We start from the raw sequence: 13,042 nt of genomic DNA, 5'->3' as shown, positions 1-13,042 counted from the left end.
GCAGGCAGAATTCTGAGAAAAATTCAACTGTTAGTTGAGACCAGCAGACAAGGGAGCTGAGGAGTTGAAAAAGAGGGCCCACGTGGTTTTCTCTGCCAGATCAAGAACAGGCTTGAGCCACAAAGGAATCTACAGTGAAACAACATGAAACAATGGGTGTCCACATATCTATTCAGGGGATACCATCATAGGGTCTAATCACATCAGCCACACTATCAGAGGCTTGTTCACCTGCACATCTACCAATGTGATCTAGGCCATCATGTGCCAGCAATGCCCCTCTGCCATGTACATTGGTCAAACTGGACAGTCTCTACGTAAAAGAATAAATGGACACAAATCAGACGTCAAGAATTATAACATTCAAAAACCAGTTGGAGAACACTTCAATCTCTTTGGTCACTCGATTACAGACCTAAAAGTTGCAATTCTTCAACAAAAAAACTTCAAAAATAAACTCCCACAAGAGACTGCTGAATTAGAATTAATTTGCAAACTGGATACAATTAACTTAGGCTTGAATAGAGACTGGGAGTGGATGGGTCATTACACAAAGTAAAACTATTTCCCCATGTTTATTCCCCTCCTCCCCCCGTTCCTCAGACGTTCTTGTCAACTGCTGGAAATGGCCCACGTTGATTATCACTACAAAAGGTGTTCCCCCTCCCTGCCCCCCACTCTCCTGCTGGTAATATCTCACCTTAAGTGATCACTCTCATTACAGTGTGTATGGTAACACCCATTGTTTCATGTTCTCTATGTATATAAATCTCCCCACTGTATTTTCCACTGAATGCATCCGATGAAGTGAACTGTAGCTCACGAAAGCTTATGCTCAAATAAATTGGTTAGTCTCTAAGGTGCCACAAGTACTCCTTTTCTTTTTGCGAATACAGACTAACACGGCTGCTACTCTGAAACCTATAGTGCCCAAGTTGCTTCAGTTTTGATAAAGCTGTCCACTGTACCAGAGTCAATGAAGAAGCACTTGGAGATGCCCCAGGATTTGTGACTCAGCTAGTGTTTGTAGGTGTGGTGCCAGACAGACAGTCCACATTTATTGACCAAGTCCCAAAATGTACTTTTTTGGGTTTTCCCAGAGTGGGTGTTTAGACTCATGAGCAGAGAAAGGATCTTATTCATGGGGGAATGGAGATGTTTTTGAGGATAGTGGGCTGCCAAGTGTGCTGGTTTGGAGTTGTCATAAATATAAAGGGAAGGGTAACCACCTTTCTGTATACAGTGCTATAAAATCCCTCCTGGCCAGAGGCAAGATCCTGTAGGGTTAAGAAGTTCAGCTAACCTGGCTGGCACCTGACCCAAAGGACCAATAAGGGGACAAGATACTTTCAAATCTTGGGAGGGGAGAAGGCTTTTGTTTTGTGCTCTTTGTTTACGTGGTTGTTCTCTCTTGGGACTGAGAGAGGCCAGACAGAAATCCATCTTCTCCAACCCATCCTAATCCAAGTCTCCAATATTGCAACCAGTATAGGTAAGCCAGGCAAGGCGGATTAGTTTATCTTTTGTTTTATGTGAATTTTCCCTGTGTTAAGAGGGAGTTTTATTCCTCTTTTCTGTAACTTTAAGGTTTTGCCCAGAGGGGGAATCCTCTGTGTTTTGAATCTGAATACCCTGTAAAGTTTCTTTTTTTTTTTTTTTAAATAAAATCCTTCTTTTAAGAACCTAACTGACTTTTCCATTGTTCCAAGATCCAGGGGTTTGGGTCTTTAATGATTTTGTAACAAATTGGTTAGGATATTATTCTCAAGCCTCCCCAGGAAAGGGGGTGTGTAGGGCTTGGGGGGATATTTTGGGGGAAGACGTCTCCAAGTGGTCTCTTTCCCTGGTCTTTGTTTAAAACGCTTGGTGGTGGCAGCATATTATTCAAGGACAAGGCAAAGTTTGTACCTTGGGGAAGTTTTTAACCTAAGCTGGTAAGAATAAGCTTAGGGGGTCTTTCATGCAGGTCCCCACATCTGTACCCTCGAGTTCACAGTGGGAAAGGAACCCTGACAGGAGTTCACCCAGGCCAGTAAGGGATTCAGTCTCTGTTTCCCTTGTACCTCCGGATGTCTTGTGGCTCTGTAGCTTTGGGCCAGAGTTCTGACCCCCTCAACAGCCTGCCAGCAGCCCATAAGCTTCACCCTCCTTTTGCCCAACCCAGTTACTCCTTGCAGACTGACCTCAGTACCCTTCCAGCCCTGAATTCACCCCAAAACCATCCTACAGCAGGGACCAGACCCTCTCACTGAACCCTCAGAAAGAGAGTTAGGTTCTCTGCCTTTACAGAGGTGGTAAAACACTCCATCCTGTCTCCTTTCTAGAAGCACACACTTTACTGAACTTACACAGCAGTGATGATTTAGAATGAAGCCAAACAAGCTTCTGAACAAAAGAACATGGATTAAGTGATATCAAGTAAAAGGGATAAAGTCGGAAACAGTTACAAGCAAATAAAAGTGAAAATGCATCTAAAAGACTATAACTTAACCTAGCAAGATACAGTCTTTGTTGAAGATGGTTTCTATCCCAATCCAGTCTCCCATCCAGCTTTTACTGGCCAATCATGTCTGCACTCACACTGAAGCTTTTCCCACAGCCCTTAGGCTTGCAAGGGTGCTCTCCTGTGTGGATTCTCTGATGTGTACTAAGGTTTGAGCGGTGCGTGAAGCTTTTCCCACAGTGTCGACACTTATAGGGTTTCTCTCCTGTGTGGATTCTCTGATGGCCCAGAAGGTATGAGTGGTGTGTGAAGCATTTCCCACAGTGTCGACACTTATAGGGTTTCTCTCCTGTGTGGATTCTCTGATGGGTAAGAAGATTTGCGCTGCAACTGAAACGCTTTGCACAGTCAGGGCATTTAAAGGGCTTTTCTTCCCTGTTGGTTCCCTCATGTCTAGCAAGGTGTGAGCTCTGACGGAAGCTTTTCCCACAGTTAGGACACTTATAGGGTCTCTCCCCCGTGTGAGTTTTCTGATGTTTTATCAGGGTAGAGCTCAGAGTGAAGCTTTTCCCACAGTTGAGGCATTTATAGGGTTTATCTCCGGTGTGGATTCTATTGTGTCTATCAAGTTCCGATTTATAAGCAAAACTTTTTCCACAGTCAGTGCATTTCTTGGATTTTCCTGCTCTGCAGATTCTCTGCTGACTAATAATGTGTGAGATGCTATTGTAGCTTTCCCCTGAGTCACCACATGTCTTTGGCCCCTCTCCCAAGTGGGCTGCCTGACGGAGTGGGATGCCTTTGAGACTTCTCCCATGGTGACTGGATTTACCCCATGTCTCCCCAGAGAGGTTTCTCTGCAGCCTCTCTGGCCTGAGCTGTGTCTGACAGGCTTCTCCCAGCTCAGAAGTCTGGGAAACATCCCCTTCTGATCTTCCCGATACCATCCCCTGTGGTTCAACTTGCTCAGCACCTTCCTGCTGAGAATTCTCCTCCTTGTTGTTATTCACTGTCCCATCACCTGCTGGGACAGAGAGAGAATCCGGACAGGGAACCTCAGAAAGGGGAATGTGAAGAACAAACCCAAATAACTGCGGGGGATGGAACCAATTCTGCCTTTACACCTCATTCAAACACTCAGCGGGAGGGAGCTAGTGCCAGGCGTCAGTCAGGGTGGGTGGCAAGACATGAGGGATGTCTGCCCTGAGGATATGAATGGGCTGGGGACAGTCATGTCCTGGGTGAAATGAGGCGGAATTGGGGGAGTTCACAGGGACTCAGTGGGAATCCCAGCTGTTTTGTTCACCCCTCCATGGTTTCTCAGTCAGTTTATCTGATTCCTCACCTATGCAGGTTCCTGTCAGCATGTCCCTTTTCTCAGAGCCCTGGAGATCCAGGACCCATGACATCTCTCCTCGTTCTAGCTGTGAGACCAAGTCAGGTTTAGGAGTAACAAATCCTACCCACAGAAAAAATATAGGGTTAGTGTGACACAAAGGACCATTGATGCCAACTGGCAAAGGGTTCGCTGTTCTATACAAGCAACTCCTGCCTCAGACCTGACAAACTCACTACACCTGATACACTGCTGTTTCATGGTATTTATCCATACAGGGAAGCATGTGAGGTCTCCACTCATAACTACCACAAGATGTAATATTTCAGGAATAATGTAACTACTGTATATTGACAATATGGCTTCAGGATTATGAAGTGAGAGTGAATTAAAAGGCAATAATATACCTCTGTGATAGCCCATTCAAGCGGGAGGGAGTTGTGCCCATCCCAGGTCAGCTGGTGATATAATGCAAGACTCATTTGTCTACCTTTGCACCAACCCAGAAAAGTCAATGGAAAAAACTATAAATATCAAAGTCATTTGGAAGTGAAAAGGAATGATATGACAGAGAGGGGATCGCCCTGTCTGGGAATAAAGACACAAACTGGTTTAGTGTATCTCAGGGTGGAGATAGTCACTCTGCATCCATTCACTGAGGAGGTACCCTGATGGGCAGGGCTCCTTCATGAAAGACTGGATCAGAGTTCCTTGGGGCTAGCAACCGCTGCAAAGGACTGAACTTTAGGGAGAGAACCCCTACTTTATTAGATAGGAAAGGTAACTATTGATAAGGGTAGGCTCAAATTCATGTTTTAGGATTCTGTATGAAATGTAACCCTTTGTGTACATCACTCACACTTGTTTCTAGTTGAATCTCTGTTCTTCCTTGAATAAATTTCCTTTTGTTTTACAAAAACTGAACACAAGATCTGTGTGCGATAAAGAAGCGGTAGGCTAAGGTTTAACTGGTAAACTGGGGCAGTGTTCCTCTTGCATTTCTATGGGTATCTAGTAATCAGGGACGGGACACCTTAGGGGGACACTTTGAGCTGACCTGGGGGCTGGAGTACATCTGTTGTCAACCTGCAGTACAAAGAGCAGAGTGCATGCGTAACTGAGAGGCTGGTTGTATTAAGGAGCTAACACCCAGCTAGTACAGACAAGTCATCTTTGCGCTGGAGGCAGATAGCGACAGGGTAACTCACAGCCCTGGGTGTCCTGAGAAGAAACAAAGTGAAGGCATGGCTGCTATACAACATTCCTGGGGAAGAGGTGACATTTCATGGGAACAGATGGGAAAATGTTAGCAGAGGCTTTGGGGACAATAAGATGTCTCTTGGGAGTTGTAGTGGGCCCCTTGTAAGATTTCGGGGATCTCCACACACCCCTGGATTTAATGACTCTGTGACAGCAGCAATGTTAGACCACTATCCCAATGCTAAGAATAAACAGCTACATCTCTAAGGATGGAGCAGTGGAGAGAGAGAGAGAGTGAGTGTGAGTGAGTGAGTGATGACCAACAGTGACTGGGTATCAGATCCCATACATAGCATGTGGTCCTACTCTGGGTGGATGATAGTGGAACAGTATTATTGTAATGGCTGAGTGAAGAGGTGGTTTTTGATGCTCACGCAGTCAGCCACTCCAGGGTGTGTCTCCTCCCACCCTGACTCAGATGGTGGTTCAGGGATGTGCTTGATTTTACTGTTTCTGCCCAGCAGCAGGGAGGAAGCTGCCCCAGATCCTGCTCCCACAAATGTATAGACATGGTTGCACCTGTGATTTATTCCAGGGAGCTTGCCTGCTAGTGCTAGTTTGACAGCCACCATCTTGAACAGCAGGGACTGAAATGGTGACCTCCCGAGCTAAAATCAGGAGCTGCTCTTTATCTGGGGCTATGGCAGATTGATATCCTCTGTGGGATGGGCACTGAAGAGGAGCTGTAGCATACATTTACCAGTAGGTTACACTAACACACCAATGAGTAGGCCGCAAAGTGTCTTAACAGCACCCACCACGGGCAGATCCCCAGCAAGTCTGTATCTTTCTTACCCCTTGGCAACACTTGTCTAATCTGACTAGTCATGATCTGAGGAAAAGGCTCCTTACCCAGTGAGGTCAGTGTCTCGTAATTCTCCTGCATGACGTCCCTGTAGAGGGCTTTCTGATCAGGGTCCAGAAGAGCCCATTCTTCCTTGGAGAAATACACAGCCACCTCTGTGAAGGTCACCAGTCCCTGAAAAAACAGCTGCTAGTACTCTGCTCCAATGAAAACCCCACCAGGTCAGTCACATGGGCCACAGATTGTCCCCTTTGCCCCAGTTTCCAATATGTTGTGTCCTTAAACAACATTTGCAATTGTACTTCCAAACTCGTTTCTTATTCCTAGTGGTGCCACTTATCACAGATGACATTATACCCTTCAAAAACCTGCTGCTCTCCCCTGCCTTTACTGTAAATTATCTACACCAGGAATCAGGCCATGAAACTGTCACCATAGGAATACTGCTCTTTGCTTCCCATCCTCTCACCTCCCTGCTAGAACTGCTCAGAAAACAGCACTTCCATCCTGTGGGAGATTCACTGGGGCAAACTTTGAAATAGCCAAAGGTTGGGGGCAAAGAAAAGTTTAGAAAAAAAACCCTATTGGAAATAATTGAAATGAAATGTCTTCCTGTTCATTATACAAACATAAAATGTAAAAAAAAGTTGAAATCAGCATGTCCTCACAGAGAACTTCATTTTTAACTGAATTACATATTTGATGGGAAAATCCAACCAGCTCTTCTCCCTCCCATTGTGAGCTACAGTGCCCACATTTAGATCTCTCCACAGTTGAGAGGTTCAGCCAGAAATTCACCCATGACTGGAAACCATCGCAGCAGCCCCTGTCCTGCACAGAGAGGCAAGACGCTGCTTCTTGGGCAGTAGCTCCAGGGCACTTTAGAGGGTTAGCTCTTGTCCCACAGATGGGAAAATTTCCATCCCAGACCAATGCACCTATTGTTAAAACCAAGCCCATATTAAATGGGCCAAGTAGCTTTTGACCCAATCACACCTGTGTGTTTTGTGTCCCCTCCATCTATAAGAGGAACCTCTGAAAATCTCCTACCTGTTCCAGCTCCACTGCAGCCATTTCCCTTCCCCTGCCAGAGTGAAGTGATGTAGAGCAAAACACGGATGTTATTCTGCAGCTTGTCAGGGTGAGAAGGGCGATTGGGGAGGTTTCAGAAAGGGCTTTAGTCCTTTTCACACCCCACTTCCCCCAGACTCTCACCCTGCATATGCTTTAAATTCTGCCTGGTTGAGAAAACAGTTGATCACTTTATTTCAGCAGACAGGCCCTAAACCATGCTCCTCAGGGGTTATTGAAGGAGTTCAAAAAGGAACTAGATAAATTCATGGAGGCTAGGTCCATCAACGGTTATTAGCCAGGATGGGCAGGGATGGTGTCCCTCCCTAGCCTCTGTTTGCCAGAAGCTGGGAATGGGTGACGGGATGGATCACTTGAAGATTGCCTATTCTGTTCATCCCCTCTGGTGCACCTGGCATTGACCACTGTCGACAGATAGGATACTGGGTAAATGGACCTTTGGTCTGATCCAGTATGGCCGTTCTTATGAGGCAAATTAAAGAAAGGCAACAAAAATACAGCCTGCACACATAAGCCTGTGCAAATAGGGTTTGTTAATGAAAATGCATGTGGACCCCATGTGGACATCCTTATTCAGAATTTAAGTGTCCCAAAGCAAATTAAACTAAACAGAATTAAGGCCACTTTAGTCTGAATGCAAGTGTCCATACATAGGTTTAGTGCTATTTAATTAATCTGTTTTAAATTCATGACTTCATAATTTAAATTCACAAATTTCCTGGGTGGCCCCATGTAGACAAATGCTTTGAGTGGTCTAGTGGCTAGGACTCTTGATTGGGTAGCACTAGGTTCTTTTCTCTACTTTGCTGTTAACCACCTGTGTAACCCTGCACAAATTCCTTTCCTTCTGTTCCCCTTCCACCCTTTGTATGTCTTGTGAAGCGATTCCAGTGACTCTTTCTTACCATGTGTGCAGCACATAGCTGAATGAGGCCCTGCTCTCAGCACCTCCAGGTGCTACTGTAATACACATCACCATCATCATAACAGACATTTGATGTTCCTAGTTTATCTGGAACACTGGAGAACTGTTAGCCTGTTTTGTTTACATTAAATGATTCTATTCCTCAGCTGGTTTTCCTAGGCTGTTACCACGAGAAAAGGACACAGTCTCCTAACACCCTTTCCCACTGTATCTGCCAATTAATATAGGAAGATCCCCCTTGACACTGTACCCAGGCCAGCGCATCCCCCCAGCAGCGAGGGGACCAGCAGAGGCAGGAACTGGCTTTTCCTCTCCCTGCTCCTCACCTTGTCCCAGGAAAGTCAATCTGCCCGGGGTGCTGCAGGGAACGGAGCTGGTCAGGGAACCTCCCTCCTACCTCCCATTGCTTCTGTTTCCCTCCTGCCTCCTCTCCCCTTCCCTCGGGCTAGGAGACTGGGGCCCGGCCGGGGCGGTCGTTCTCCCGGCGCTGGCTCGGCTCCTGCAGGCGCTCAGGGGGGCAGAGCCGGGGGGGGGGGGTCAGGGAGGGCGGCAGCTCCGGGACTCGCAGACCCCCGCCCCCCCGGGAGCAGAGCTGGGGCGAGGAGGGGCCGTTGGTGCAGAGTCACTTTCCTGCCCGGCCCCGGCCCTTCCCCGGGTCTCTCCCCTCACCTGCAGAGCTGCCCAGGGCTGCCCCAGGGGCCTCCCCGGCTGTGCACAGAGGGGGTCTGGGGAGCAGCTGAGGTGTTCAGTTCAGGCTTCCTTCCGGGTCTCAACGGAGGCACTCAGCAGCACTGTCTGACAGGAAGCTCAACTCCGGTAGGCTGAGTAGACAGAGCGAGCTACCTCCCCTTTCATTAGCAACAGTCCATGTAACCGGGCTGGCAGGGCTGCAAGGAACAAGGCTTTATTAAGCATATGGTGAGAGCTGGTGTTCCAAGCTCATCCTTGACTGTTCCTCACCATGCAGCAATACAGGGTAGCCCCCCAATTAATGTAAGGGGACTGTGGGGTGTGTTTTAGTTGCTAGCTCCCAGTACTAAAAGAAAGGGGAAGGGTTGATGGGAAATCAGAACCCTGAGACTGACAGACCTTAGGAACAATGCGGCGAAACCAATGCTCCAGGTCAGCGTGACTGACAAGGCGAGCAGGCTAATCAGGGAGTCAGGAGGGTCCCATCCTCCTGTGAGCTGGAATTGCCTAGGTCAGGCAGAGTGGGGCGGAGCTAAGGAGAGAGCAGGGGACTAAGATGAACTGGGGAGCAGAGCTGTGCTGGCCAGAAAAGCAGCCCAGGAAACAGGTCAGAGTCAGGAGCAGAGTCACAGAAGCAGCCCACAGAGCAGACCTGTGCTGGGGGGAGAGCTGCAGCAACCAGAGCCAGGGGGGCCAGAGAATCAGCCCAGGGAGCTGGTGGCAGAATGGTGGAGCTGGAGCCGAGGCTGGAGCAGGGTGTGGTGAGCAGCGGGGGAGAGCAAGGGGGATCCTGGGCAGTGGGCCCAGTGCAGGTAGACACCCCCAGCCAAGATGCCTTGGAGGGGGAATGTAACCCTGATGGGGCAGGGGTGATGCTGGGAAGAAGGGTCCTGCCACCTAAACCTGCTACTCTGAAAGCTAAACCCTGAGAGCGTGTGGCCACCGCCAGAGCAAGTGTCTGACCTGCAGCACAGCCAGGGCCTGAGAAGGAGGCCTGGAACTTGTGAAGAACAGACTGAACTTCCCTTACATTCCAGAGATGCTAGTTGTGACATCCCTGTGACACAGAGCAGGGTGCCATGTTTTCCTTTAACCTTTCCCATTTTTTTTTTAAATTGATTGCTGTTTAATAAATTGTATTTGCTTTGAACTGTATGTAATGATCAGTGGGTCAGGGAAGTGCCCAGTGCAGAGAGAGCACCCTGGAGTGGGGACACCCTAGCCCCTGCCCTAAGTGACCTGACAAGGTTGGGGGTGAGCCAACCAGGAATCCTGGGCCCAGCCTTGTTGGGATTACGCAGACTCTGCCACACAGGAGTGTGTAAGGGGAGCCCTTGAGGTCAGGCAGGCCTCTGGGTAAAGGAAGTGGGAGCGAGGACTCAGATCCTTTCACTAGCCCACTTCACTGGGGTAGTGTATAAGCCAGGAAATTTCCCCACAATAGCGGGACCATTCTCCTGCTTACACTAACATCCTCCCACCCCAGAGTCTGTAGACCATCATCAGTACATACCATGCTGGAACCTGCTCCTCTTTCTCTGCTCCCACTCATCATACAACATCTTTCCCACTTTACAAACTCATTCATATTTAATTAGCTAATTTGGAAGCCAACAAAACATCCATTTACCCATAGGGCAGATGGATTCCAGTCCTTAGTCTAGCTGGAGTTGCTTCTGATGGTCCACAATCTGCTCCAACACTTTTAGGCTTTGTCTAGATGAGGATTTGGAAGGTGTTAGCTAACATGCATTAATAGAGTAATGCAGACAAGGCAGTGTGCTTCACTAAGCGCTGACAACCAGCCTTGAGTGGGTTGCTCCATAAGAGAAGGGGGAGCAAATTAAATCGAGGTGCCAAAGGGACATTTTTCCCCTGGATATGCACCCCCACAGGTGGGGAAACTGAGGCAAAGGACTACTGCCCAAGGCACTATAGGGGTGGCTTTTGTACTTATTAATTCATATAAATATATGGTTGATTTATTGTTGTGTATTCCCAAATTAATACAGTGTTCTGTTTCTCCTTAATATCATTTTCTTTGTTTTATACATAGACTTGCTGCTTGCCAGAAGCAAAGTATTGCCTGTTAAGGGTGCCCAGGGAGATATTTTGTTTTCCCAAGTTTCTGGGTGAGGGCTTGAGTCATTATGTTGGTTATTTTTAAGAGAAAACACTACATATTTGAATCTGGCTTACATCACCAGGCAGAAGGGTTACATTTTGAGCCTTAAAAGCACACAGCCTTGTATACACTAACACCTTCCAAATCTTCAGGTCTGTTTACGCTGCAGTAGAGGGTACAATTTGGAGCTTTTGCAGACATACTCTAGTTTTAATCAAGTTAGCTTGCTAAAGATTGCACTGATGACGTGGCAGCGGGGGCTACATTAGCAGATATATACCTGGGGCAGCTTGTGCGGAACCTCACATTGCTGTATCCACACTGCACCATTTTTAGTGAGGTAGCTAGGTACTTATACTGCCTCCAGTACTGCAGTAGCTGAGCAGCTCACAGTCTTTAATGCATGTATCTTCACAAGGTTGTAAGGTAGGGAAGTACTATGATCCCTGTGTTACAAATGGAGAGCTGAAACACTGGGAAATTAGTGCCCAGATCCTCAAAGGTATTTAGGTATCAAACTCTTACTGAAATCTGCAGGAGGCCAATGATTTCAGTGGGACTGAGGCACCTATATACCTTTGAAGACCTGGGCCAAAGTGATTTATCCAAGTTTGCACAGGCAGCCTGTGGTGGAGCAGGGAGATGAACTTGGGCCTTGCAAGTCCTAAGGTAGTGCTCTAACCACTGGGCCCTCCTTCCTCTCTCTTTCTCAGCAGCTATTCTGCCAATACTTAGGCACCTTCTGATCTTTGAGTACCTGCCTAGTGCCCGCTATTTAAAGTGAATAAGACCGAGGCCTTCAGAACCCACATGACGTTAGCTGGAGTACAAGGCAGTTCAGTGACTTCGTTTTGTGGCTTGATATTCAGCAAGTTTGGGAACTGATGTTCTCAAACCTCTTTCCCATGGGACAGGCAGTGATGGCATTCAGCTGCTTTTGCAGCCTAGAAGAGAGTCAGCAGAAAGAGGAATCACATGGGTATTGGGCTTTGATGACCAAGTTCCAGGGAACTCAGATTTGGCTTCCAACCAGATTTCAAGTCTCACCAGCCACACACCTTGATGAGCAGGTACTAACCTCCAACTGAAATTTCAGAACTGCATTCCCTACAGTGTCCACTAGAGGATGATGATGAATTGCAAAGTTTGTAGATCCAAATTCCATCAAAGGCAACATGGCTGAGAGCTCTAAGATGTATGCAGTGTTCTTGTAGATGTATTGGTCCCATTAGGGAGACAAGGTCAATGAGGTGATATCTTCTATTTGACCAGCTTCTGGTTGTGAGAGAGACAAGCTTTTGGGCTGACACAGAGTTCTCTTTCAGCTCTTGAAAATGTACTGAGAGTGTCACAGCTAAATACAAGGTGGAACTGATTGCTTAGCAGCAGTAGTTAACACAGTTTCTCAGATCAGTCACCTAAAAAGAATGGCTCAGATGTGGGAATCTCCCTTACATCCTCTGCGGTAAAGACCAATGCAAAGAATTCATTTAGCTTCTCTGCAACAGCCTTGTCTTCCTTGAGTGCTCTGTTAGCACCTTGATCATCCAGTGCCCCACTGATTGTCTGTTAGGCTTCCTGCTGCTGATGCACTTAAAAAACATTTGCTGTTAGTTTTTGTGTCTTTTGCTAGTTGTTCTTCACATTCTTTTTCAACCTACTGTGACAAAGCTCTGTCCTTGCCTCCGTGGGTCCTGCATTTCCTGGCAGATTTCACTAGCCTCAGAGGCTCACTGTGACCCTCCACGTAACCCTTCTTTCTCTAGAGGCAAGGGTCACAGTCTACTGAGCCATTTTCATAATAAGCCAGCAAGGGAGGTGAGGAGAAGTTATCCTTCCTTGCACAGTCTCTGTTGTCTCCCAGTCTCAGTGATTAATCAGGGGGCAAAGGTGGTGGTGGGGGGGGGGGAGCCCAGGCCCATGCTCTACTCCGGGCTCCAGCCCAGGGACCCTAATAGCATCAGCTATGGTAGCTGACCTTTTAGAAACATGGCATGTACAATTCCCTGGGCTACTTCCCCCACAGCAGCCCTCACTTCCTCAAGCTCCACTTCACCCTTACCTCAGGGCCTCCTTCCTTGTGCCTGATATGGTGTGTACTACTCAGCCTCTCCAACAACACAACTTCCTTCTACAGCTCCTGACATGCACACCCACCTGACTGACTGGGAGGCTTTTAACTAGTTTCAGCCAGCCCCTGATTGGCTTCAGGTGTCCCAATCAACCTAGCATTCTCCCTGCCTTCTGGAAAGTTCTTAATTGGCCCCAGGTGTCTTAATTGACCTGGAGCAGCTTCCATTTCACTTATCCTGGTATTAGGGATTTGTTTAGACTGGAGCTAATATATCTATCTCCCACTACTTTTC

The 13,042-nt window shown here is 47.5% G+C and overlaps 1 protein-coding gene across 13 annotated transcripts; it reads right to left on the bottom strand.

Annotated features, from left to right (window-relative positions):
• Positions 1-678: 678 nt before the first annotated feature.
• LOC140898227 (uncharacterized) lies at positions 679-8,900 on the bottom strand. 13 transcript variants are annotated; one of them, XM_073311767.1, is made up of 6 exons: positions 8,531-8,900; positions 7,842-7,896; positions 6,895-6,928; positions 5,892-6,018; positions 3,789-3,902; positions 679-3,467 (listed from the first exon to the last, which is right to left on the bottom strand). In XM_073311767.1, the coding sequence occupies exons 3-6, from the start codon at positions 6,916-6,918 to the stop codon at positions 2,554-2,556; spliced, it is 1,179 nt and encodes a 392-aa protein (XP_073167868.1). In that variant the 5' UTR covers positions 6,919-6,928; positions 7,842-7,896; positions 8,531-8,900; the 3' UTR covers positions 679-2,553. The 13 variants fall into 13 exon arrangements, with proteins under 13 accessions (XP_073167868.1, XP_073167864.1, XP_073167867.1 ...); XM_073311763.1 differs by having other exon boundaries at positions 6,895-6,976; positions 8,531-8,899; XM_073311766.1 differs by lacking the exon at positions 7,842-7,896.
• Positions 8,901-13,042: the final 4,142 nt, after the last annotated feature.

The sequence above is a fragment of the Lepidochelys kempii genome, chromosome 14 (genome assembly GCF_965140265.1).
Source record: "Lepidochelys kempii isolate rLepKem1 chromosome 14, rLepKem1.hap2, whole genome shotgun sequence".
NCBI lineage: Eukaryota > Metazoa > Chordata > Testudines > Cheloniidae > Lepidochelys > Lepidochelys kempii.
The sequence above is the reverse complement of the archived record's forward strand: the minus strand, read 5'-3'. Positions and strand labels throughout refer to the sequence as shown.

What these genes read in the sequence shown, in the direction of transcription:
- LOC140898227 (XM_073311755.1), bottom strand. Translation starts at nt 7,930, where the DNA reads ATGTCTGTTATGATGATGGTGATGTGTATTACAGTAGCACCTGGAGGT. An exon ending in AGCTATGTGCTGCACACATG is followed by an intron (nt 6,977 to 7,841) that starts GTAAGAAAGAGT and finishes CACCCTGACAAG; the next exon opens with CTGCAGAATAACATCCGTGT. An exon ending in GCTGACAGGAACCTGCATAG is followed by an intron (nt 3,468 to 3,788) that starts GTGAGGAATCAG and finishes TCTCTGTCCCAG; the next exon opens with CAGGTGATGGGACAGTGAAT.